General features: G+C 37.0%; 2 protein-coding genes and 1 long non-coding RNA gene across 4 annotated transcripts; 1 reads left to right on the forward strand and 2 right to left on the reverse strand.

The window, feature by feature from the left end:
* Window positions 1-1,437: 1,437 nt before the first annotated feature.
* On the reverse strand, window positions 1,438-5,904 carry LOC131625826 (uncharacterized). The gene is made up of 3 exons (XR_009290963.1): window positions 5,572-5,904; window positions 4,280-4,360; window positions 1,438-2,091 (listed from the first exon to the last, which is right to left on the reverse strand). It is a non-coding gene; the product is annotated as an uncharacterized LOC131625826 (long non-coding RNA).
* Window positions 5,905-9,303: 3,399 nt separating this feature from the next.
* Window positions 9,304-14,031, forward strand: LOC131625835 (protein unc-13 homolog). Its single transcript, XM_058896664.1, has 5 exons — window positions 9,304-10,089; window positions 10,325-11,206; window positions 11,490-11,948; window positions 12,092-12,278; window positions 12,445-14,031. The coding sequence occupies exons 1-5, from the start codon at window positions 9,493-9,495 to the stop codon at window positions 13,425-13,427; spliced, it is 3,108 nt and encodes a 1,035-aa protein (XP_058752647.1). The 5' UTR covers window positions 9,304-9,492; the 3' UTR covers window positions 13,428-14,031.
* A 3,926-nt stretch (window positions 14,032-17,957) lies between these two features.
* LOC131625827 (uncharacterized) lies at window positions 17,958-23,676 on the reverse strand. 2 transcript variants are annotated; one of them, XR_009290964.1, is made up of 2 exons: window positions 20,569-20,885; window positions 17,958-18,277 (listed from the first exon to the last, which is right to left on the reverse strand). XR_009290964.1 is itself a non-coding variant. In XM_058896652.1 (2 exons), the coding sequence occupies exon 1, from the start codon at window positions 23,592-23,594 to the stop codon at window positions 22,878-22,880; it is 717 nt and encodes a 238-aa protein (XP_058752635.1). In that variant the 5' UTR covers window positions 23,595-23,676; the 3' UTR covers window positions 17,958-18,277; window position 22,877. The 2 variants fall into 2 exon arrangements, 1 of the variants encoding a protein (XP_058752635.1); XM_058896652.1 differs by lacking the exon at window positions 20,569-20,885 and adding an exon at window positions 22,877-23,676.
* Between the last annotated feature and the right edge of the window lie 322 nt (window positions 23,677-23,998).

The following is a 23,998-nucleotide window of genomic DNA, read 5'->3' on the forward strand; positions in this document are numbered from 1 at the left end:
TACAAAATATTACAAAACACTTGTTTTAAAACGGAGAAACTATGTCTCAATTATACTAAAACTTTAATTTTCGTAAAAACAAAATTAAGTTTTTTCAATTAGGGTTAAATATGTTAGTGGTCCTCATAAATATACCAACATTTGATTTTATTCCCCCAAAAAATTTCTTTCAAACAATCCTCCTCCTACTATTTTTCATCTACACTTATGATCTCTCATGTTAACGTCTGTTAAGAGAAGCTAACTTGGCACGCCACATAAAAAAATTTGGTGACACGACAGACACGTGGTAATGTCAGTGTGGCAAAGATGTTATATGGCATTACCACGGGCTAAGATGAACAGCATACTTGAACTCCGAAATAAGAGCTAATTTGTAGCAAATTTAATCTCTAAATTTGTCATTAATTCAAAGACACAATTCTTTAAAAAAATAAAAATCCTTTCATGTTTTTTGGCTTGCACATTTATCATTTTATAAACATCTTTCCTACAAAAATTAGAGTTTTTAGACGTGGGATGAATTAGAAAATTTCTTTACCCACCTCCCTATGGGGGGTCACCCCCAGCGAAATTCCCAAACTACCCCTGCTTCGGAAATGAACTTCCGAAGCGCTTTTTTTTTTAAAAAAAATTCCTTGATTCGGAAGTTCATCTCCGAAAACACCTCATGGGGGGTGCGTTCGGAGATGAACATCCGAAAACACAGGGGGGTGAATTCGGAAGTTCATTTCCGAATTATGCAGAAACTGTGTTTTTTTTTTATGTTTTTTCTTAAACGCAACCGCATTTTAATTAAACGTTACCGGCAAATAAAATAAACAATAGATAGAGTGAAAACACTAATATGATAAATAAACAAAAAAAATACTAATATGAAAATATTATATACAAACCGAAATAAATAAAAATAGTGTGCTAAATATACAATCCAAAATCAAAAAATGAATAAACCCCACCACTACTGGGTGTGCCTAACCCGCTCACCCTGGGCCCTCCTCTGCCGCCTGTACCCCGCCGCACGACCCGCATCAGTGACGATCATCTCCATCACGGCGACTGCCTCTGGTCCGCCCTGATGAATGACACCTCGATGCAACGCGTCCCGCCCAAGCATCTCTATCCGCTGGCAGATCGGAAGGAGATCAATGGCGTGGTCATCCTCCGCCTGCCGGTTCTCCAGGATCTCCTCGTGTGCTGGCCTAGGAGCGCCGGGAACGTCGGGTCTCAAGAGAGGATGGGACACCCGGTAGAACCATGTGACGTACCCCTCCACACTGTGCACTACGCCAAATAAGCTATTTAATAGCACTTTTTTTTGTTTTTGATAGCGCTTAAAAGCGCTATTAACCGCGCCGCTATTGTAAACGTTTTTTGTTTAATAGCACTTCTAAAACGCTATTAAAGTTCCCGTTTTTAATAGCGCTTTTTCTAAAGCGCTATTGAAGTATGCATTTTGCGTGTGTTTTTATGTGATTTTGACAGCAATTTCAAACTAAGTGCTATTAAAGGGCTCATGTTTGATAGCGCTTTCATTAAAAGCGCTAATATATGACCCATGTTTGATAGCACTTTTAAAGAAAGCGCTAATATATGACTCATTTTTTATAGCACTTTCAAAGAAAGCGCTAATATATAACTCACTTTTGATAGCACTCTCAAAGAAAGCGCTAATATATGGTAAACCTTTTTTTTATTTGCTGTACATAAAATCATTCTATTAGTGTGCAAATATAAAAAAACCACATTCAATTCAATACCAAATGACGCTTTTAAGTTACTCAAATATCAAATAACATTTTAAACCAAATCCTCTTATTTATAAATATATCATAACATATATAGAGGGTATTTAGTGTACTTAAAAATAAGAGGGCATTTGCATAGCCAAATTTATAGATACATGCATTCCATCTAAGAGTACTTTAATCCAAATCCCAAAATAACAAGTCATATTCTCTAAATAAAACACCTAAAAAACAAGAAACGACAACAAAACAGCACCAAGTAATTCTCCAATTCTTCACGAACCAAAAGCATCAGCCCACAAGTACAATCATTTAGTTGGCAAAATAACCGCTTCTTGTTTTCCTGTATATCATAGAAGAAATATTGATTATGTATTGTACAATAAAAACTAATTCAAGATATATAAAATAATCAAACATTTAATGTGGGTCTAACAAGTCTTGAACGAATTATTTAACCAAACAAAAAGAAATGTGCGAGTAAAAAACTAACCAAACAATTAAAGCCATTCAATTGAATGATGAAGACCAAAAATTTAAATTGGTGTAAGTAACTCCAAAGTTTCAATGCCATTGTTATGAGATTATTGAGTTGTAAACTAAGTTTGCTACTGGAAGCTTTATATTTGAGATAATCAATGGACAGACACTGTTAACATTTGTGACCACTAAATTTGGTTGTACCTACGAATCATATGCTCATTTTCTGGGTCTTAGTCTGTGAGATAAACTTATTGAATTTTAAAGTGAACTGTAACATATATTAAAACGTTTTCTATATTAATAAGGTTGGAGATAGATTAGTTATGTAAGTGATACTTCACTTACTATCAATTATATATTTTTTGTCTTATAAACAAAAAACTCACTTAGATACAATGGATCATATTATTCTCACTTAACGCTAAATAACAGTTCAATAGTACACATATATATTTAATTAATTGAAAACTTAATATATTTATATGCATACTTACTGCACAAGAAAATGTAAGTAGCTTCATCATTCATTCATCATGTTACAATGTAGAAATCATGAAGTATTTTTTAATGTAATATTTCATATTAGGCCTTATGAATTTACCCATACTAATTATGACTAGTCTTAATTCTAAACACAAATGCATCTCGATCCTTAGAAATTCTTAGTCCAACTTCATAATTGATTCTAAGTAAATTTTGAGTTATAATTAAGCATAAGATCACTAAATTAGATTTAAGGAACAATACCCACCTTAAACTAGTGCTTTAGAGGTTAAAATAAGATTTTTCAAAAAATCTAGGCTCGTGATTTGTACCAAGCAATCTCATGATTTAGATCAAAATCTAAGGAGTGTGTTTTCTAACAGTATGATTCCAAAATGGCCATGATTTATATAAGGTCCTTCCTGACTTGAATCAAACTTCCAAAAAATTAAAAAAAAAAATATTTTTCATCTCCAAGTCCTCACTTAACATGTCATAATACTCTCTAATTTTCATGGATCAATCATACATATTGATAGGCAATTAACACCCATAAATCACAACAATTTCTCATCACAAAGAGATTGAAAGTATCACATAAGACAAAGAAGAGAATCAACTCAAAATTTTTGATTTGGATGTCAGCAGCTAATGAAAAATAATAATAAATTGTAAAATTGAAACTAAAACTTATCAGACTGCTTGAAGCCATGAAAAATTATAATAAATTGTAAAAATTTAAAGTAAAACTTATCAAACTGCTCAGCAATTGAGAATGATTCTTAAATTAATTATTTCTACAAACCTATCATCCACCCAACCATAACCTCTCTCATTTCACTCCATCCTCCAATTCCAATCTACTGAAACCTGCAAAACCATTCAACAACCCCAACATCACACCACTACTCCTTCACTCAACACATGTGTTTTCATAACAGATTATTAATGAATCTAATACACAATAATATATTAACTATATTTAACTTAGTTGTGCTTATAGTTGAGTTAGTTAGCATTGCAACTGTTTTGTATGAAGTAGTTAGAGTCTGTTAGATTTTTAAAACCTTTATTAGTATTGTTTTGCTGAGAGTTCATTATCATTGTATTGTACAACAGATAGTCATGACAGGACAAACTAACCATACTGTAACACCAACCTCCATCTACACATACTCTACCCATGTATATCCAGAATATATGTATTCACAGCCTGTTTATGCACCATCCAAATGCATAACATCTATATATCCACCATCGTATGCACAGTCGACACATGAACCACCACCTGCTAGCAGACCTTCCCACAAACATCCATCATCCAAAGATAAAGGGAAGACTGTAAGTAGTTCTCAGTCTCTATCTTCTCATAGTTATAATCCGCTTGAAGTCCACTAATTTATTACTAACCAAAGGTGTTTTCATAATGAACCACCACCTGCTAACATACCACCTATATTGAAACTTGGAAAGAGAATTGACTACTTCGCAGTGAACCCAATTCTAATTATAGATAAAGTATACAAAAGGGCTAAAGAAAAAGTCAAAAGAACTAGAATCTAAACCTGGAGACTTGGAATCAAATTATTCTTCCGCTATGTCACTGGCAACCAGCTTCGCTCTTCGATCAACAACTTCAAATAAATCTGAGCAACAAAGGAAAGAGAACGAAACATTTAGTACATCACTCCACACCCTACAATGAAACAACACCAAGTAAAGCCGAAAATACAAGTACAACCATGTGCAACATGAGAAAGTAATATAAACATTTAGTACCATACAAGGATAATTTAAGATTATCATGTGCAACTGTGTTTCACTTTTAATATTCCTAACACGTGCTATTTTAGATAGATGAACATGTCATGATTGTTTATATATCAGTTTTCCCAGCCCACCTTCATTGTTGGAGTGACCGAAAACAAGATTACATCGAATTCCATCGTTTAGATTAGAGAACAATACAATGAATCCCACAAAAAATGTCCTAATTTATGCAGTAGTTGGTGAATTTACTATAACTTAAGCTTGTTTCAGAAAAGCAGTGAAGCACTTTACAGCCTAACCGAAATAAATAACAAATTTGAACACACACCAGTGTTGTTTACAAAATAAATCCTTGAAGCTAGTCATGGTAAGAACTAAACTATAACCAATGGAACAATTCATTTAGAAAGGAATTCCAATACAAAATAAGAACAAACTCTGCTCAAAATGGAAAACCAATCTTCCTCCAAAAACGCATAAATCTTCACTTCCAAAACCATTCACCATAAAACCTGCAACAAGCTGAACCATGCTCAGCATAACCATTTCACAAATATCACTTCATAACTATACTTCCAACCTTCTTCATCCACATACAAACCATTTTCATCAACCATTCCTCCAATTTCTATGAGCATTCACTGAAGCAGAAATCCACAACAACAAATTGCATACTCCAACAATTTCAAACTCAATACACCACATGCAGAAACATAACACCATCACCATACTCAACATACCTGCTTCATTCATCTTCGCAAAATTGAACAACTCAGAAATGAGCAACCGCTTCGACACCTCAACGCATAGACGCAGAACAACAACTCGGTACCAACAAATTGCAGATCGAAGCTTCAACAACCATATCGATGCAACCCTACAAATCGTATCAACAACGAAGATTCTCGACAACAACATCACATCTTCATCGGAACTCAACAACAAATCGCATCAATACCACACGACGTTCGTATTTCATCAACCATGATTTAATCAAAACCTTACGTTTTTAAACTTCAGATTCAAACAGAACCAAACATTATTGCAAGCGAAAAAAGCTCAAAATAAAGAAGAATTCATAACCTACCTTCGAAGATTCCGGCGAATACTTCAACTCCGGTACGGTCTCAGGTGGTTTCCTCTTTCCGGTACGGTCTCTGAGCCTACGATTAGAGAAGAGTATGTGGCTGTGTTTGACGGCGTGAGAGAGATTTGACGGCGTGAGAGAGGGTTGACGGCGTAAGAGAAGGTTCGGCGAAAATTTGGCGAGAGAAGGTTCGGCAGAAGTTTGGTGAGAGAAGGTTTGGGGAGAGAAGGTTACGCAGAAGAGTTTTGGGGCAAGCTGAAAAGATTTCCAATGTTGTGCGGGAAAAACCAAAAAAAATGCCCGCTAATTTTTTTTACTAATCTCAATAGTAGCGTTTCTTTATGAAGTGCTAACATTAGGATGGTTAATATAATATTAGCGCTTAACATAAAGTGCCATCAAAATGAAAAAAAATTGTCCAAAAAAAATGAAGAATTTTAATAGCGTTTTAAAGCAAAGCGCTATTTTAGTCAAGCATATTAATAGCGTTTTCATTAAAGTGCTATCTTAGTAGTGTTTAATAATAGCATTTTTCCACAAAGTGCTATAAAAATCAGATTGTCTCTATTTTATAATAGCATCCAAATATAAAGTGCTATTATAGATGTGTTTTTTCCTTTTTAATAGCATTTTATTTAAAAGTGCTATTAAATTAGGCGCTACAAAATATCATTTTTGTTGTAGTGGTGCCAGTCCTGGGTGACCCGCATGCGACGGTACTCCTCTGGTACCACATGATGCTGCCAGTCCTCCCATATGGCAGTGAGCTGCACTCTGGTCACTGTGTCAGGATCAGCCTCGAAGGGTGACCTGGGTATGATCTGCACGAACCCAAACTGCCGCATGCACCGCTCCGGGAGATACCGGACCATGATGTCGGTCCCGCATGTCAACCAGCCTGAATATAGAGCAACCCCGTCGAAGGGGACAACCTGAGCATAGTCGGCGAACGGCCTCCAGGTGACGTCGTCGTGCATCGTGCGGTCCAGGTACAGGCGATATGGTCCCACCGCATCGTTCCCCCTCTGGAGGTCGTATCTGGCGGCCCTGGGCATGGCGTCAACGTACGCAGGATCGATGTGGAAGCCGTGGATGCGGGAGAAGTAGGAGATGATCCAGCTCTGAAACACAAATACGATAATGTATTAAAAATAAATGCGAAACATAAATAAATAAATAAATACGAGAATGTGTTAAAATCAAACGTACCGTAAGCAGAGTGCAGGATCCGACCAACTGCCTCGTCCTCCAGTTGGAGGCCTCATTCAGCTTCTGGTAGAGATATGCCAGAGTAGCTGCCCCCCAGTTCCACTGGTGAACGGTATCCAGGTCCATGAAATAGCGGAGGTAGGTCACGTCGACGTACCTGGCGCTCTTGTCCACAAAGCATGCAGCGCCTACCACATGCATGTACCAGCACCGGAGAGCGCAGCCGCGGTGATACTCTGTGAACAGCTCGTCACCCTCACCCTCAGCCTCGGCAGCCGCGTCCAGGTGGTGCTCAAAATAAGTGCTCAGTGTGGTGAACCGGACATGAGGCCCAGATGTCGTGACGCACTCAAAGTGAGCAACCTCGTGCTCCATGCCCAAGTAGAGCGTCATCCACTCAATGGCCTCCACCCTCTGGATCTTGGAGTGGGTCAACAGCGGCCCCCTAATCGGCAGGTGGAGAAGACACTGCACGTCATGCAAGGTGATCGTCATCTCCCCAACCGGCAAGTGGAAAGAGGACGTCTCCTTGTGCCAGCGCTCCACAAATGCCCCCTGCATGCCGGTGCTGATGGTGGTGTACCCCGTCATGCAGAGCCCGCTGAGCCCTGAACCTCGCACATGGTCGTTAAACCACTCAGCTGCTGGTTTAAACAGACCGAAAATCTTGCGGGCGTGGTTCACCATTTTCAGCGGCTCTCTCTCCTGTTACAAAAAAAACAAATAAGCGAGAAATAAACGGTAAAATTATAAAAAATGGTGACAAATAAACGGCTAAGTTAAAAAAAATACCTCTCCCTCCCAGATCCGTCGAGCGACGTGATCCTGGTAGTGAATCAGCAGGGAAGTGTCAAAAGGCCCTCCCGGAAAGCTATCCACCTCCTGCTCCTCCTGCTCCTCCTCCTCCCCGACTGGAGGGTCAACATCCGGTATGGCCTCCTCCTCCTCCTCATCCTCATCCTCCTCCTCTCGCTGGCGGGAAGAAGATACCCGAGCCAGCCTACTCCTAGAGCCTGAAGCAGATGAACTCTCCACCAAGTCCTGTGGAACGCGGACACGGCGTCCCCGTCCCTGCCCCCGTCCCTGGGTCGACGCCAGCTGCGCCGCCGCCCGCTCGCGTCTAGCCGACGCAGTCTGGGACTCTCTCCCCTGTCAGATGCGTGTTGGCTGGTCTGACATGATCCTGTAAACAATCGAAATCGATTAATATGCGAGACAAATGAAAAAACAAAAAAAAAATGAACTTCTGGTACAGTTCGGAAGTTCATTTCCGAAAACTAGGATGGAGGTGTTTTCGAAAATGAACTTCCGAAACACCCCCACGCAGAGCTTCTCTGCAACCTCCAATGGCAGACCCAAAAACCTAAACCAAATCCATTTTTTTGCCTACTAAACATCCTAATATCAGTACTAAGCTATCTTAATGTCATTTTTTCAGATTCTAAACACCCTAATATAGTTTAATCAAATAGATCTAAAACTTGAAAAAACAATGATAAACTTACCAATTAGTGTTTAATGATGAGTTTGGTTGAGTTTGGCTACTTCACACTTGCTTCTGCAGAAATTTCGCCTATGGAAGTGTTTGATGATGATTAGGGTAAATGATTTGGGGGAGGGGGAGAGTTATGCTTAATCTGCAGAACGCGTTTTATTTCGGAAGTTCATTTCCGAAATTGTAGTTTCGGAAATGAACTTCCGAAATAAGACATTTTTTTTCAAAAAAAAAGGCGCTTTCGGAGATGAACTTCCGAAAACACCTTTTTCATGCATTTCGGAAGTTCATTTCCGAAGTCAGGGGTATAATGGGGTTTTCACCAGAGGTGGACTAGAAGATAGGGAGGTGGCCAAAGAATTTCTCATGAATTAAATACTCCCTCTGAATTTATTTATAAGAAAAAGTTTGTATTTTAAATTTATTGAATAATTAATATATTTTGACACTATATAGACAAGATAAATTGATAAAGTAAACTTATTCTTATATATGACCAAACAAAATATAAGTTTTTTGAAGTATTGATTTTCCATAAAACAAAAACAAAACAAAGTTCAACCACTAAGATATTTAACAATTTCAATTATTATCATCCTCAACTAGTATGTTTTATACAAATGTTTGTTCGTCTCAAACAAACCTCCAATTTTGTCGAAGACGAGAAATTATCAATTCCATACCTATATTACATCTGTCTGTTATACATCCAGCATTTAATGTTATGTTACGGAACAACTTAACTACATAACATATTGATGACTCTTGGAGCCAAAAAAAGGAATATGACAGTACACACAAAAATATAGAAAACAGAACATCTTGTGAAATAATCAAACTGAAAAAACAAAACAACATATAGTATTTCATAAGAAATCTTCCGAGAAAGTTGCATTCAAATGTACTTGTTCTATTTTGGTAAATATTCTCGCTTTATTCGCTCATGACAACGTGGATAAACCCAAAATCACTCATCACTTTCTCTCTCTTTCTCTCCCATTCACCATCCATGCACAATAATGCTGTCATTAACCAACAAAACCGAAACCTATTTCCCTTGATATTCATTCCTCTCTCTTATCCCTTCCTTTAACACAAATGTACTACTCTCAAGCGATTTCTTTGCCATCATAATCCATACATCTTTTGTTTTGTGGTCGCCGGCGCCACCATTCATCGTCGGTATCTGACCCCTCATTCATCTTCGTTTTTGCCTCATGGGCCAACCACCTCGCCGTGAGTCATATTCCGGTCCCTTGTCGTCGACCGGCTTTCCTAAGGATCGTCATTATCATCACCACCATCACTATCATCATAGTTACTCTCATGACCCGCGTCTATTCGAGTTTGTTGAAAAAGAGGAGGCTAATAATTTAGTCTCGCCTTTTGGCAAACTCGAACGCTTGAGTCTAGATGATATTAGGGAGACGGCCTATGAAATATTTTTCACGGCATGTCGGTCGACTCCTGGGTTTGGCGGACGGAATGCACATTCGTTCCATTCGAATAATAATAATAATAATCAGAATGAGTCCAAGCCGAGCCAGGTGGTGATGTCGCCGACGAGTAGGGTGAAGAAGGCTTTGGGTTTGAAGATGTTAAAAAGGTCACCGTCGAGGAGAATGACTTCCGGTGGAACTAGTGGAGGGCCGTCCTCGCCAATCGGCGGAAGCAGCCCTTATCATCATTCCATGTCGTTGTCAAGGCCACGGAGGCCGATGACATCGGCAGAGATCATGAGACAACAGATGAAGGTGACAGAGCACAATGATAATCGCTTGAGAAAAATCGTAATGAGGACCCTTGTTGGCCAAGTAAGTATATATATACACACAACACTATTAGAATAAATTGAATTAGCAATCAAAATTAGAGACGGAGAAAATAACATTTATCTACAACTTTTCCGTCGCTAAATCTAATGACGAAATTAGAGACGGATATTTTTTCGTCTCAAATATTTTCTTGGTGACATTTGATTTTGTTATGTAAATCACTTGCAATCTTGCATGCTATTGTTCTAACTGCATAAAATGTTTTTTGTTGCAGGCAGGAAGAAGAGCAGAAACAATAATTCTCCCATTAGAACTTTTACGCCATCTAAAACCGACAGAATTCAGTGATTCTCATGAGCATCACATGTGGCAGAAGAGACAGCTCAAAGTCCTTGAACTAGGCCTTCTTATACACCCTTCAATCAGCGTCGAGAAAAACAACATGTTTGCGACACGCCTGAGAGACATCATACGTAGTTGCGAGTTGAAACCATTAGACAATGGCAAAAACTCAGACACAATGAGAACACTTTGTAACTCAGTTGTTTCGTTAGCATGGAGAGGTCCAAATGGAACACCAACTGATATTTGTCATTGGGCTGATGGTTTTCCTCTCAACATTCATTTCTACAATTCGCTTCTTCAAGCTGTTTTCGATATTCGGGACGAGACATTAGTCCTTGATGAAGTTGATGAATTGCTTGAGTTGATTAAGAAGACATGGTCCATTTTGGGAATAACAAGGTCAATTCATAATGTGTGTTTCTCTTGGGTTTTGTTTCAACAATATGTAGTAACTGGTCAAGTTGAGTCTGATCTTCTATGTGCTTCACATGTTATGTTGAGTGAAGTTGCTAATGATGCTAAGAAAGAAAAAGAATCTTCTTATCTTAAGTTGTTGACAACAGTTTTGACTTCAATGCAAAGTTGGGGTGAGAAGAGGTTGCTTAATTACCATGAGTTTTTTCCTAGAGGAACTACAAATCAAATTGAAAGTCTTCTTCCGTTGGTTTTGTTGGTCTCGAAGATTTTGGGTGAAGATCTGGTGATATCTGACAAGGAAGGAAGAGAGAAAGGAGACGTTACCATTGTCGATTCATCTGGTGATAGGGTTGATTTATATATTAGATCTTCCATGAAAAATGCATTTGACAAGGTTAGTATTTAACTTATATTTACATTTTCCTTCCTTTCTTATAGCGTTCTTATAAAGCTCCGTCACATCAGCGCCTCTGAAAAAATATGTGTGTGTCTATGTTAGTACCAGACACCAATATGACACAGACACTTGAGATCACATTTACTTTATCATTTCGTCAGATTATTACTGATGTCGATGTGTCAGTGTCTATGTCGTGTCTGGTGTCTGTGTCTGTGCTTGATAGTTAGAAAGAAAGAAAAAAGAATTAGAGATCATTTATAGAAAATTTTGATTGCAGGTGATTGAGGCAGTGAATGCAAAGTATGCTGAAATGCAAATAAAAGGAGAACTAAGTGCAATTCTGATTCACCTAGCTCAAGAGACAGAAGATTTGGCGATAAAAGAAAGACAAAGTTTTAGTCCAATATTAAAGAAATGGCGCCCTGCAGCAGCTTCAGTTGCAGCCTTGATGTTGCACAGTTGCTATGGCCATGTGCTAAGGCAATATTTAAGTGATGTGACTTCACTCACTTCTGAGGCAGTTGAAGTACTTCAAAGAGCTGAAAAATTAGAAAAAGTTTTTGTTCAAATGGTTGTTGAAGATTCTCATGAGGATGATGACGATAATGGCAAAACAGTTGTGAAAGATATGGCTCCTTATGAAGTTGATTCGGTTATATTGAATCTTTTGAGAAAATGGATCGACGAATCATTGTACACCGGAAGGGAGTGTTTCCAAAGAGCGAAAGAAACTGAAGTAAGTTTCGGTTTTATAATTCTTCTTTCTTTCGAAGATTAAGGCTATGCTTGGATTGATTTATTTGAATTAGCGTATGTTTGGTTTCACGGTTGGAACAATTTTGATAAAATTCGATATGATAAGCACTTTTTTTACTACAGACATGGAATCCAAAGTCTAAATCAGAGCTATATGCACAATCAGCAGCAGAGTTGATGAAATCGGCCAAGACAACTGTAGATGAATTCTTTCAAATTCCAATAGGAATAACTGATGAGTTAGTTCAAGAACTTGCTGATGGATTGGAAAGTCTCATCCAAGAATACGTGATGTTTGTCGCAGCATGTGGTAAGTATTGTAAATCGAAAAAGTCAGTTTAATTGCTCAAAGGCCTATTTGGACGGACTTATTTGAAATTATCAATTGATATAAGTACTTCTGAGACTGTTTGGGAGATCTTACGAAAACAATTAACTATGACATGTCAATAAACAAAAACTATGATTTTTTTCAGGTTCGAAACAAAGCTATGTTCCGGTACTTCCTCCATTAACAAGATGCAGCCGCGATTCAAAGATCTCCAAGCTGTGGAAGAAGGCCACTCCTTGTGGTACAAACTTAACAGAGCTAGATCATTTGACCGGATTGAATGAGGGTCACAATCCAAGGCCATCAACTAGCCGAGGCACGCAACGCCTATACATTCGTCTCAACACGTTACACTACCTCCTTGCTCATGTCCACGCTCTTGAAAAATCGCTATCACAAAACCCTAGCCTAGTCCCTTCCACAAGGCATTGCTTCGCAAACAACCTTAAAACACAAAGCAGCAAAAGCGGTACATATTTCGAAACACTAAACTCCGCAATTCCAGCAGCACTTCAACATGTTTCAGAAGTCGCTGCGTACCGTCTCATATTCCTTGACTCGAACTCAGTCTTCTACGATAGCATCTACGTCGAAGACGTTGCCAACACGCGAATTAGGCCAGCTTTGAGAATCTTAAAACAGAATCTCACACTCATGACAACACTATTGATAGATAGAGCTCAACCAATGGCGATGAAAGAAGTAATGAGAGCTTCCTTCGACGCATTCCTAATGGTTTTGCTTGCTGGTGGAAATTCAAGAGTGTTTAACCGGTCGGATCATGTTATGATCCAAGAGGATTTCGAGAGCTTGAACAAAGTTTTCTGCACTTGTGGTGAAGGATTGGTGTCAGAAAATGTTGTGGAGAGAGAGGCTGCAGTTGTGGAAGGTGTAATAGGATTGATGGGACAAAATACTGAACAATTGATGGAAGATTTCAGCATTGTAGCATGTGAAACAAGTGGGGTTGGAGTTATGAGCAATGGACAGAAATTGCCTATGCCTCCTACTACTGGAAGGTGGCATAGATCAGATCCTAACACAATATTAAGGGTTTTGTGCCATAGAAATGATAAAACTGCAAACTATTTCCTAAAGAGGACTTTCCAATTAGCAAAGAGGAGATGATATGCATCGGAGGTCAGGGCCGTAGGACATGCAACGCAATCGCAGAGGGTCCAAGATTTGTCACAGTTAAACCGTGGTTAAATAGAATATCTATTTGTTGTGTCATGGTTAATCTACACAAGGCCTTCAAAAACTTAAGACGGCTCTGCTGACGGTATAAATATTCTTACGCTGTCAACCAATCATAATTATCGAATTATTAAAAAAATACTCGACTTTAATCATATCTATCTAAAAAATAATACAAGTGATATAGTTTATGATTGATCGGTTGGCAGTGTAAGAAAATTTGCATTGAGAGTGCATCAAAAAATTTGCAGTGACAGAATCTGTGCTGAATTGTATATTTACACACAGATATTCTTTAATTTTTTTTGGGAGAAAAAAGAGAGAGATAAAATGGTGTTTTTTTTATTAGTGTATAGTTTGTTAATATTGCATATAGTCTATGAGTAGCATGTATAGCTGGAATATGTTACCAGCAGTTAAGCTGCTATTAGTCTAAACTGCAGATTACAGAAAACAGAAAGAAAAATGCTTCTTTTTTTCTTTCTAATTTGTGTGAACTATAAATGGCTTTATGAAGAAAGTGTATTGTTAATAATGCTTATTACCAAAAAAAAAAAAAAAAAATAGACCAAACTTAAAAGATTATAATTTAGTCTAATTGTTACTAAGCAAGATTATATTAAGAAAGAAATCATATTTAATTCATATTTAATTTAATCTTACTTAATTACGTAGAGATGAGACTAATTTAGATGAAAACCTAATTTGTTTGTGAGTTTGGAGGGGAAGGGAGGGAAGGGTTTTGAAAAATAAAAAGGATTGAGTAAAATGAATAGAGAGATTTTGGTTAGAAGGGTTTTTAGGATTTGCTTTTATACATAACACCAAAAACTCTTTAATTTGGGTGATCTCAAAATTTGTATTAAATGAGGATTTTTTTTAGGGTTTTAGAAGGCTTAGACAAAATAATCAAATATAATTTATGTTGTTATAGTATTTCAAAAACTAAAAATATATAAATGATAAATACTCTTTTATCATTCTAAACAAAATATTTTTTAAAAAAATGTTAAAGATTTCTCTATATTTTTTTAAAAAGTCGTTTTTCGAAGCCCTCACTTCCCCTCCCCTCTAAACTTGAAACAAAGCCTAAGAATCTGTTAGGATTTGCATGGAATTTCCGATTTGTGCTTGGAGATACATGATGGCCACACCGATTCCAGCCATCATCTCAAAAGCAAAAACGTTCACTCAAACAATATGTAAATCTTATAGAGATGTCGTGGGACAGGCTCCATGTATCGAAAGTCTTCCTGACATGGTTGTGGTCTGGCGGCGTGTCACGTTGTAATGCACGCAACGGCGGTACAAATGTATGTGGATGAAAGAGTTTCCGCTTGAGGGGAGTATAGTAGATGGACTCATACTTAAGGGGGAGATTGTTGTGCACAAGTGTGAGTTGTTATTTCCACATTTCTTGGAAAAGTAGAGGTTGCAGCACTTTACAAGTGAGATGACTCATACACCTATCACATTAAGGTTTTGGATGAATATGTGGTGTCTCTTCCACTTGTGTGTTGCTCTTGACCCAATGTGAATGCTCCTCATGATGACCCAACAGTGCCCAATCAATTACCATAACCATTATTGAAGGGTGATGTAATAAGTATTCAAATAACTCAAGAGAAGTATCACAAAGGGGTTGAAGAATGTCAAAATCATCTCCATGGAAAAGTGGTAATGGGAAAAGGTAATACACAATGACTGCAAAGGATTTAACAATGAAGATGAGAAAACTTTGGCACAATTTTGCATCTTGAAAATTGGTTCTGTTGGGGAAGGGGTTCTTTGGATTCCGATTAAACTCAACACAAGATAAAAGAAAGGCTTAGTTGTTAGGAACGTATAACCTTAAACTGGATTTGTTAAGATTATCGAAGTGGGAACCAGACTTCAATCAACCTATTTAGAGGCAACCTCTCATGAAAACTTCGGTGTGTTTATATGACCTCCCCTAGGAGTATTGGAGGCCACACATCTTGTTTGAGAATACATGGGAATCGGAACTCCTTACATGCTTGATGACACAATTAAAAAATCACACCTCTGGGCACTATGCAAGGATCCTGGTAGACATCAATATTTTTCAACGATTATTTAATGAAATCATGATCGAATGTGAAGGATACACTTTTTACCCGGCAATGGTGTATGAGAAACTATCCAAATATGGCATTGTCTAATTCGTCATATGGTGGTCATTATAATGGAGAGAGGATTGCGACAAAAATTTTACAATATGGATTCTATTGGCTTTCTCTGTTTAAGGATATTCATGAGCATGCCAAAAACTGTGACAGCTTCCAAAGGACCGGAGGAATGTCTAAACGAAACGAGATGCATTTGCAAAACATGCTTGAAGTTGAAGTTTTTTATTGTTGAGGCATAGATTTTGTTGGTTTGTTTTCCACGTCATTCTCAAATGAATATATTTTGGTAGCATTGGATTATATTTCAAAGTGAATGGAAGTGATAGCATCACTAAGACCTGACGGCAAAATAGTGATCAATTTTCTCAAAAAGAACATCTTCACTCGTTTTGGAACTCCTAGAGTATTAACCAGTGATGGAGTGTCGCATTTTTGCAACTCTCAGTTAGCAAAATTCCTTGAACATTATAGCATCATGATGAGTGCCAAAATGTACTTATTTTGTGTATGTAAATAGTGGCACTTATCGATACTTTTGTTAATATCGTTTGAATAATTCCCTATTTTGTGTATAAATACGTATACTTTGTGAATAGTTGTATTTTCATATACTTTTATACCATTTGATAATTTTCCTTTGTTTTTATAGGTATTCATGCTTATTGGAGCCTTGAGGAATAAAGTGTCAAAGGCACGGCTTCGATTTCGCAGTTTTGGTGCAAGCCCGCTTAGCCACCATCAAGCGGACTTCCACAGGCTCAAAATAAGGATGATCAAAATTATCATTTTGGTTTCCATTAATTCATTATTGGATAGAGCATTGAATAAGTTTTCCAACGCTTCGAACCGGACGCAATTCGGAGTTACGGTTCTCAAGTTACGGCGAAAACAAAAATTCACTTTTGCTGTCAGCCGCTAAGCGAGATCCCTCCGCTAAGCGGACCTGCTAAGACAGCAGCTCGTTAAAAGGGGCCAAAAACACAATTTTTAGGTTATGTTTTGGGGTAATTGTTCCCAAATCATCAAACCTTCATTCTTAGGGTAGATTAGCTTAGAAAACAACTTCGGAGGTTGCATTTGGATGAATGGGGTGGATTGAGCGTCGAACGGAGCTGACAAACCGGGAGATTTTCGGTTCATTTCTCTTCTTCTTTGTGTATTTCTCTTTAGTTGGGTTTTGTTTGTATATTTACTTGAACCTTATGTATATTTACCGACTATAATGTTATGTTTAACTTGCTTTACAAATCTGTGTTGATGTTGTTCTAGATTTTTGCTATATGCTGGGGATTTGGGTTGCTTTAGAGATAAACTTCTTGAATCCTTATCTAGGATGATAATCTGTTGGTTCTGAACTCTAGAGATAGATTTAGAGCTAGCATTCATTGTGGGTATCTGTACTCAATGCTTTCGTGTTTGAGCGGCGCGCGAGAGATCGCCGACGCGAGAACACGGATTTTCTCGTGACTTCGCGTTAGAGATAACCTTAGTTGTGAGATGATCTCGTTTGTGCTCCAGAGATGGACGCTTATGTGAGAGATACGTGATGACATAGATGAGTATCGTAGGTTGAGTATAACGGGTTGGTAAGTGTATGTTTGTGAAGAGTGAATATATTTACATTCCTGATAAGTTATTTCTCTTCTAAGAATGTGTTTATTCTTTTACTGTCTATATCTTTGTTTACTTTTTGCTCATTCAATCCCGAGCTCGAAACCATAGAAACTATTGAATGGCATCTCTCCATTGTTAAGTGCCAAATTGTGTTACTTTTGTGTATGTAAATAGTGGCACTTAACGACGCTTTTTGTTAATACCGTTTGAATAATTCCCCGTTTTTGTGTATATTTGTATCGTTTGTGTTTTGTTACGTTTTCGTGTAAATATATACCGTTTGATAGTTTTGTTGTCTTTTTGTAGGTATTTATGCGTGTTCGAAGCTATGAGAAATAAAGTGTCGAAGACACGGCGGCGAACACGCGATTTTACCAATTCATCGGCGGACAAGGCTCAAAATAAGGATGATCAAATTCATCAATTTGGTTGCAATTTGTTCATTGTTAGATAGAGCATGGAATAAGCTTTCCAACGCTTCGAACCGGGCGCAAATTGTAACACCCCTTTTTATACCCCAAAATATTTAACATATAATCAGAGAATAACATGCATATAATTCAAAAGGGCGTCACATCGATGCTTTTAGAAGAACTAAAAACAAAAAAAAAAAAAAAAAACGGATAGCATTTATCTACACAGCACAATACTCCTGGTCATTTTAATAACACTCAATATCAAATCACAATTTAACCTGGATATGCATTCACAGCGGAAAATATGATACTCATGTGATTTATAATGATTCATGTCCCATACCATGATCATACATCGACTAATAATCTCAATTCAACATAAAACTTAATCAAAAGGTTTGGCTTGTAAGCCTCTCAAAAAGACATGTAACCAATAAATAAGTTCACAAGTCATAACATAATTCACACACAAATATAACATGAGTTCAATACACCTAGTCTACCCAGTGTTACATGACCAGAGCATCGACTCACTACCTAGTCTCCAATAACCAAGGAAGAACCTTCGGCTAGGTTACACACGGCTACTAAGCTCCAGAACCTGCATGTCGCCAAACGAGGGCAACATTAAAACAGAAGGGTGAGAATACGAACCATTATGAAGAAGTATAACAGAATATAATGGTTAAATCAACAATTCAAGTAGTTGGTCATACTATGTAAAACAGGATAGATAATAGTAATCAACGCATATTTCACATATTATCGAGTATACAACAAGCTTACATAGTATAATATTTCAATTCTACTATTATATTCTCCATTAAGTACACAATCATAATTCACACATATTCACACATTTAATCAAATATGTATTCAAACTTCACTCGTTTCAATTATCAAACTCATATACATATCACAACTACATCAACTTCACATAATCCATTATCGCATAATTTTAATGTGACTCAATGCAAGATATGTGACGCAATGCATGTGGTACCGAATTGTGAACCCAAAGTTTCACCGCTTTCCGATTCAATATCTAGAATCCAAGCCACACTTCCGATCCGGACAAGACCAAAGCCCACCAAACGTAAACATATAGTTTACCGCTTCCGATTCACTTTAGAATCTAAGCCTCGCTTATGTTTCAAAGCAAACCACCTATGTTTCAAGGCATCCATGATATGAATGTATGTACAATGTTAATCAACCATATGCAATTAAGATCATCTCTACCATCTTAATATTTAGCATATCACCATAATTCACTCAATGAATCATTCCACAATATTGTACACAACATTCTCATCACATAAGCATTATTCACATATAATAATCAACACACAAATCCAATCCACTATTTTTAATTAATACTAGTCATTAATATTTATCACATGTGAATTCCTAATTTATCAATTATATAGAATTTACTATTTTTCGTAATAACTACTAAGTCATTAGGATCATGCCATCTAACTATTCATAGAAAATTCAACCTTAGGACAATCCTATAAACATACTCATTTATTAATTAGTATGTGTGTTCCTCACATTTCATAAATGAGTGTGATAGTATTCACATTTTTGTTTTATTGAAGGAAGCTAACACAGTCGCATTCCTTATCACTAAAATATATTGATGTCCACGTTTTTTGTTTGTCCAATGGCAATGGATAGTAGTTGTATCTACTACTAATATGAATTCACGTTTTTGGATGACTAACAGTACATCACAGTAGCATATTCACTTACTAGAAAATGTTGGTTCAGTTGCCATGTGACCAAAACTAATATCTATAGCGAGTTCTGTCGACTAAAGTAGGATGGTGACTCATGTTTTCATTTTGGCCAATGGACCTAGCATCCAAAATCTTATGATTGCGCTACAGTGTAGAAGTACTACAAGTGGTCCATTAAATAATGGTATGCATTTATGCATCTGTCAGGTAATACAACCTTTGCATTTATCTAAAGTTGATTTGAGGAAGCATAAGGTTAGTGTATGTATGCCACGATAAGTCACATCATAGGAATAGGCACACATCATGAAACAACCAAACATGGCCAGGTCATACATCCCTAAATATATATATGTTCTCTTCTAATCAAAATTCGGAACAGGGTATGAAAGGAATTCCAATTTCGTTCTCCATGTGGCTAGCTACAGTAAGTAAGCATAACATCCATATATTGCCTTATCGCTACAGTACCGGAGTAATATTACATTATCATTTGATTTAGCTGCCAGTAGTGGTAGCACTACTATATAAAAAGAAATAGAAGTATATCTAGCAAATTAATGTATCAGCATATTAATGAATAAAGGAAAATAATTAATGAGACATGTATGCTTCAGTATGGCCAACCGCTAGTCTGTCATGAATGTATGCTATCCATAAAATTGGGTGGTCATAATAACTACATGTAGTAATTATCGCTACAGTAAAAAAAACATACTACAAGTGGTTCTTTTTACGGTACCCAATCAACTAGTGGCTACAGTGTTTTCACGTTTTCAAATTAATAATTGCTGGTGGCCCACGTTTTGGTTTGGTCAGTGGCTAGCAAAGTGAGTATATTTGTGGTTCATGTTGAAATTGAATAAGAGTAAACACCAGCAGTAAGTAAAATACTTTAATGAAACAAATGAGAAGGAAACAAGTAAATTGAAAACAAGTACCTACACAAATCAAATGAAAACAATGAAATGAACAGTATGTTTCGGATGATAGCTTAAGTTTCTAATTCGTTTTACAGATTCTTCAATATAATGTTGGAAGTCAAAACACCCATTCCATAATATTTATTCATGAACAATTTATAAGGATAATCTACCAATTTACCCCATTATACTAGCCCATAATGATTAGGGATTCTCCCCCTTACCTCTTGATTTCTCCTCCAAAACCCTAGTTCCTCTTCTTGTTCCTCTCCTCCACTTCTATTCTTCAAAAACCAGCAAAATGAGATAATGATTCTTCTACACCTCATTTTCTCTCTTTCTATCTTTATTTATTATATTGGGCTTCAAATGAATAACACCTCCTAATTGCTTATAACCCCAACAAGTAGGCCCAATTGAAAAAATAGAGTAGTCAAATGAATAATTATGCTTCAACAAATAATATTATTTCCCGATTAATCCAATTAAATCCGACTTTGTCTCAAATAAATAAAATCCAATAATAATATTATTTCTAATATTATTTCTCTACATATTCCACTTTATTAATTCTCCGATTAACCGTATAAATTCCAACTTCACTTAATAATCCGAACATATTTCTCAATAACACCGACGATCCAATTAATTATCAAACTTCGTCCAAATTAAGTAAATAAATCCTTATTTATTTAATTAGTCAAATAACAAAATTCGGGCTGTTACAACTCTCCCCCACTTAAAATATTTTCGTCCCCGAAAATTCCGTCGACACAACCATCTCAACACCAAAACCACATTCACTCTCTCTCTCTCTCTCTCTCTCGATTCATACCAATACAAAAGGCTCTACACATACGACCACACAAAGCTTCAAAAGATGTCATTCCAATATCTGAAGAAGATACCATGCAAATACACAACTTAGCAAGTCTCTCCATCGAATAATCCATCTTTATCGGAATAAAACGAGCACATCTCGTCAACTATCCACACTGACCCAACTCACTTCACAATTACTCGATGCCTCGACAATCTCGAAACAAAATCCATAGAGATACTATCTCACTTCCACTCTAAAATAGATAACTGTTGCGCCAATGAAACCGTTCCTGACAAATCCAACTCAAACACACAATTCCGGTATATCACTCTTCACACTTTACCACTAAACATTTCCTCAAATTTCGATACATCATTAATACCATGATTAATACTCAATTCATTACGATGTTCCTCATCCACAAATTCTCTTTGTCCGAATTCAAACCATCAGGAATACAAACTTGATCACAACATCTCATGACACCATTCTCGACAATCCAAAAGTGACTACTTTTTTCTTGATTAATCAACATCATCTTGTCAACCAATTGAAAAATCCAATTTCTAACCTTCTCAAATCTTGTCAAAATATTCCAAGTAGGCTTCAACATACAACCTTAACACAGAAGACGTTGCTTCACAACCAAACTCAACTCTCTAAATCGTTCCAACGATTTCTAATTCTTGAATCCTCAATATAACTTATAAAATTATTTTCTACTCAATGCATCGGCCACAACCTTCACTTTTCCAGGATGGTAATTCAAACCAAAGATTAAAATCCTTCGAAATTCTACTCGTCTTGTCTACCTCATATTCAACTCTTGTGATCACTCAACACATCAAACTTTGATCCACACAAACAATGCCTCTTACACTCTAAAACAAACACAAAGGCAACCAACTCCAATACATACATCGAATAATTTCTCTTATGTATTTTAAGTTACCTTGAAGCATAGTCTACCACTAATCGATATCTGCATCAACACACCTCAACTCGAAATCCCATATCCAAGAAAAAAATTCACTCCTTCCAACCAAAACTCATACTCAGAAAGCTTTACATAACCTCCTTCTCTTTTAGCACCAACAACATAATCCTTAAATGTTCAACATGATCATCGTCGCTCTTAGAATCAAATGTATTCAAGAAACATTACCTCATAGAACCTCTTCTCAACCAATTCCTCAAATCTACTCTTCAACTATTCCTTAGTCGCTTTACACGCGACCAAGATAGTAAGAGAAGTTTATCTCGTCCAATACGATCTCGTCTTCTATCAACAATAGATTAAGGGTGATCAAGTCCTCAATTTGTCAATAGACGGTCGACAATCATAATGAAACATAAACCATCGTTACTAAACCATAATAGTTTTCCTTCAGAACTCGCACTCGAAATCACTTAAAACACAATACCCAAAATCTCTCTTAAACTTACAATTACTTGCTTCAACTCCAACCAGTTCATACCAAAATTCTCATCAAATTGGTCTAGCGGGAAAACAAATTAAATCAATCCCAAAATCTCTACCCAGATGCTCAACGGATAACTCAAACACGTAAAAGAAATAGAAACAAAGCCACAGCAGTTGAATCAATAACTACACTTCCATGCATAACAGATAAAACATGATCCCATCTTATATCACAATCCAAAAATGAAATAATGCGTTTCACCATTATCAATAATAAAGCACGTACCTCATATTAACTTAACCTTAGAAGTAGTCTCAGTACCACACAACGCAAACACTTTTCCTTTCGCTTGATCCTTTTTTGGCTTATCGCACATGGCACAATTTCCTCCTTGCTCACCACAGCTGTAGCAATTCCTACTTGAACCAACTCCACAATCAACAGTTTTGTGACCCGTCTCGCCACACCTGTAACACTTAATCGGAGTAGAAGCTCCTCCCCCACTTGGCTTCTTGCCAATACCAGATTGTTCCCTCATGTCATCATACGATTTCTCACAGAACTGTTCTCCTCCTCGTTTCAACTGTAGAAACCTCACTTCTTTCTTTCCATGGACATCTTCTGGAAAATAGTTTCCCAAAAATGCATCACGGAAAAGAGTCCAAGTAACTTCAATACCTTCTATTTCAAATCTCCGCACAGTATTACTCCACCAAACATCAGCTTCTTTTATCAGCATGTGAGTACCAAACTGTACCATCTGTACATCAGTACAACTCACGACTTGAAAGATCTTCTCAATTTCTCTCATCCATGCGTGCGCTTTGTCCGGTCCATACCCTCCTTCGAAGATCGGTGGGTTGCACCTTCGAAAGTCTCCAAACGCACGGAACTCATCCTTTCCTCCATAACCGACATTCTCTTGCGACGCTTGTCCAATCGCACCAGTCCACCTCATCATTTCCTCAACATTAATGTCAACATCCCTTCCTGTAGTCATCATCCTAAACAACCATACAAAACAGTATTGATCGTGTCAGATACACGAATCAAATACAATAGGATAAAAGACATTAATAACTTTGACCAACTGGTCGACCATGCTCTGATACCACTAATGTAACACCCCTTTTTATACCCCAAAATATTTAACATATAATCAGAGAATAACATGCATATAATTCAAAAGGGCGTCACATCGATGCTTTTAGAAGAACTAAAAACAAAAAAAAAAAAAAACGGATAGCATTTATCTACACAGCACAATACTCCTGGTCATTTTAATAACACTCAATATCAAATCACAATTTAACCTGGATATGCATTCACAGCGGAAAATATGATACTCATGTGATTTATAATGATTCATGTCCCATACCATGATCATACATCGACTAATAATCTCAA

Source organism: Vicia villosa, unplaced genomic scaffold, assembly GCF_029867415.1.
Source record: "Vicia villosa cultivar HV-30 ecotype Madison, WI unplaced genomic scaffold, Vvil1.0 ctg.000244F_1_1_3, whole genome shotgun sequence".
NCBI lineage: Eukaryota > Viridiplantae > Streptophyta > Magnoliopsida > Fabales > Fabaceae > Vicia > Vicia villosa.

What these genes read in the sequence shown, in the direction of transcription:
- LOC131625835 (XM_058896664.1), top strand. Translation starts at nt 9,493, where the DNA reads ATGGGCCAACCACCTCGCCGTGAGTCATATTCCGGTCCCTTGTCGTCG. An exon ending in TGAAAAATGCATTTGACAAG is followed by an intron (nt 11,207 to 11,489) that starts GTTAGTATTTAA and finishes TTTTGATTGCAG; the next exon opens with GTGATTGAGGCAGTGAATGC. An exon ending in AAAGAGCGAAAGAAACTGAA is followed by an intron (nt 11,949 to 12,091) that starts GTAAGTTTCGGT and finishes TTTTTACTACAG; the next exon opens with ACATGGAATCCAAAGTCTAA.
- LOC131625827 (XM_058896652.1), bottom strand. Translation starts at nt 23,594, where the DNA reads ATGATGACTACAGGAAGGGATGTTGACATTAATGTTGAGGAAATGATG.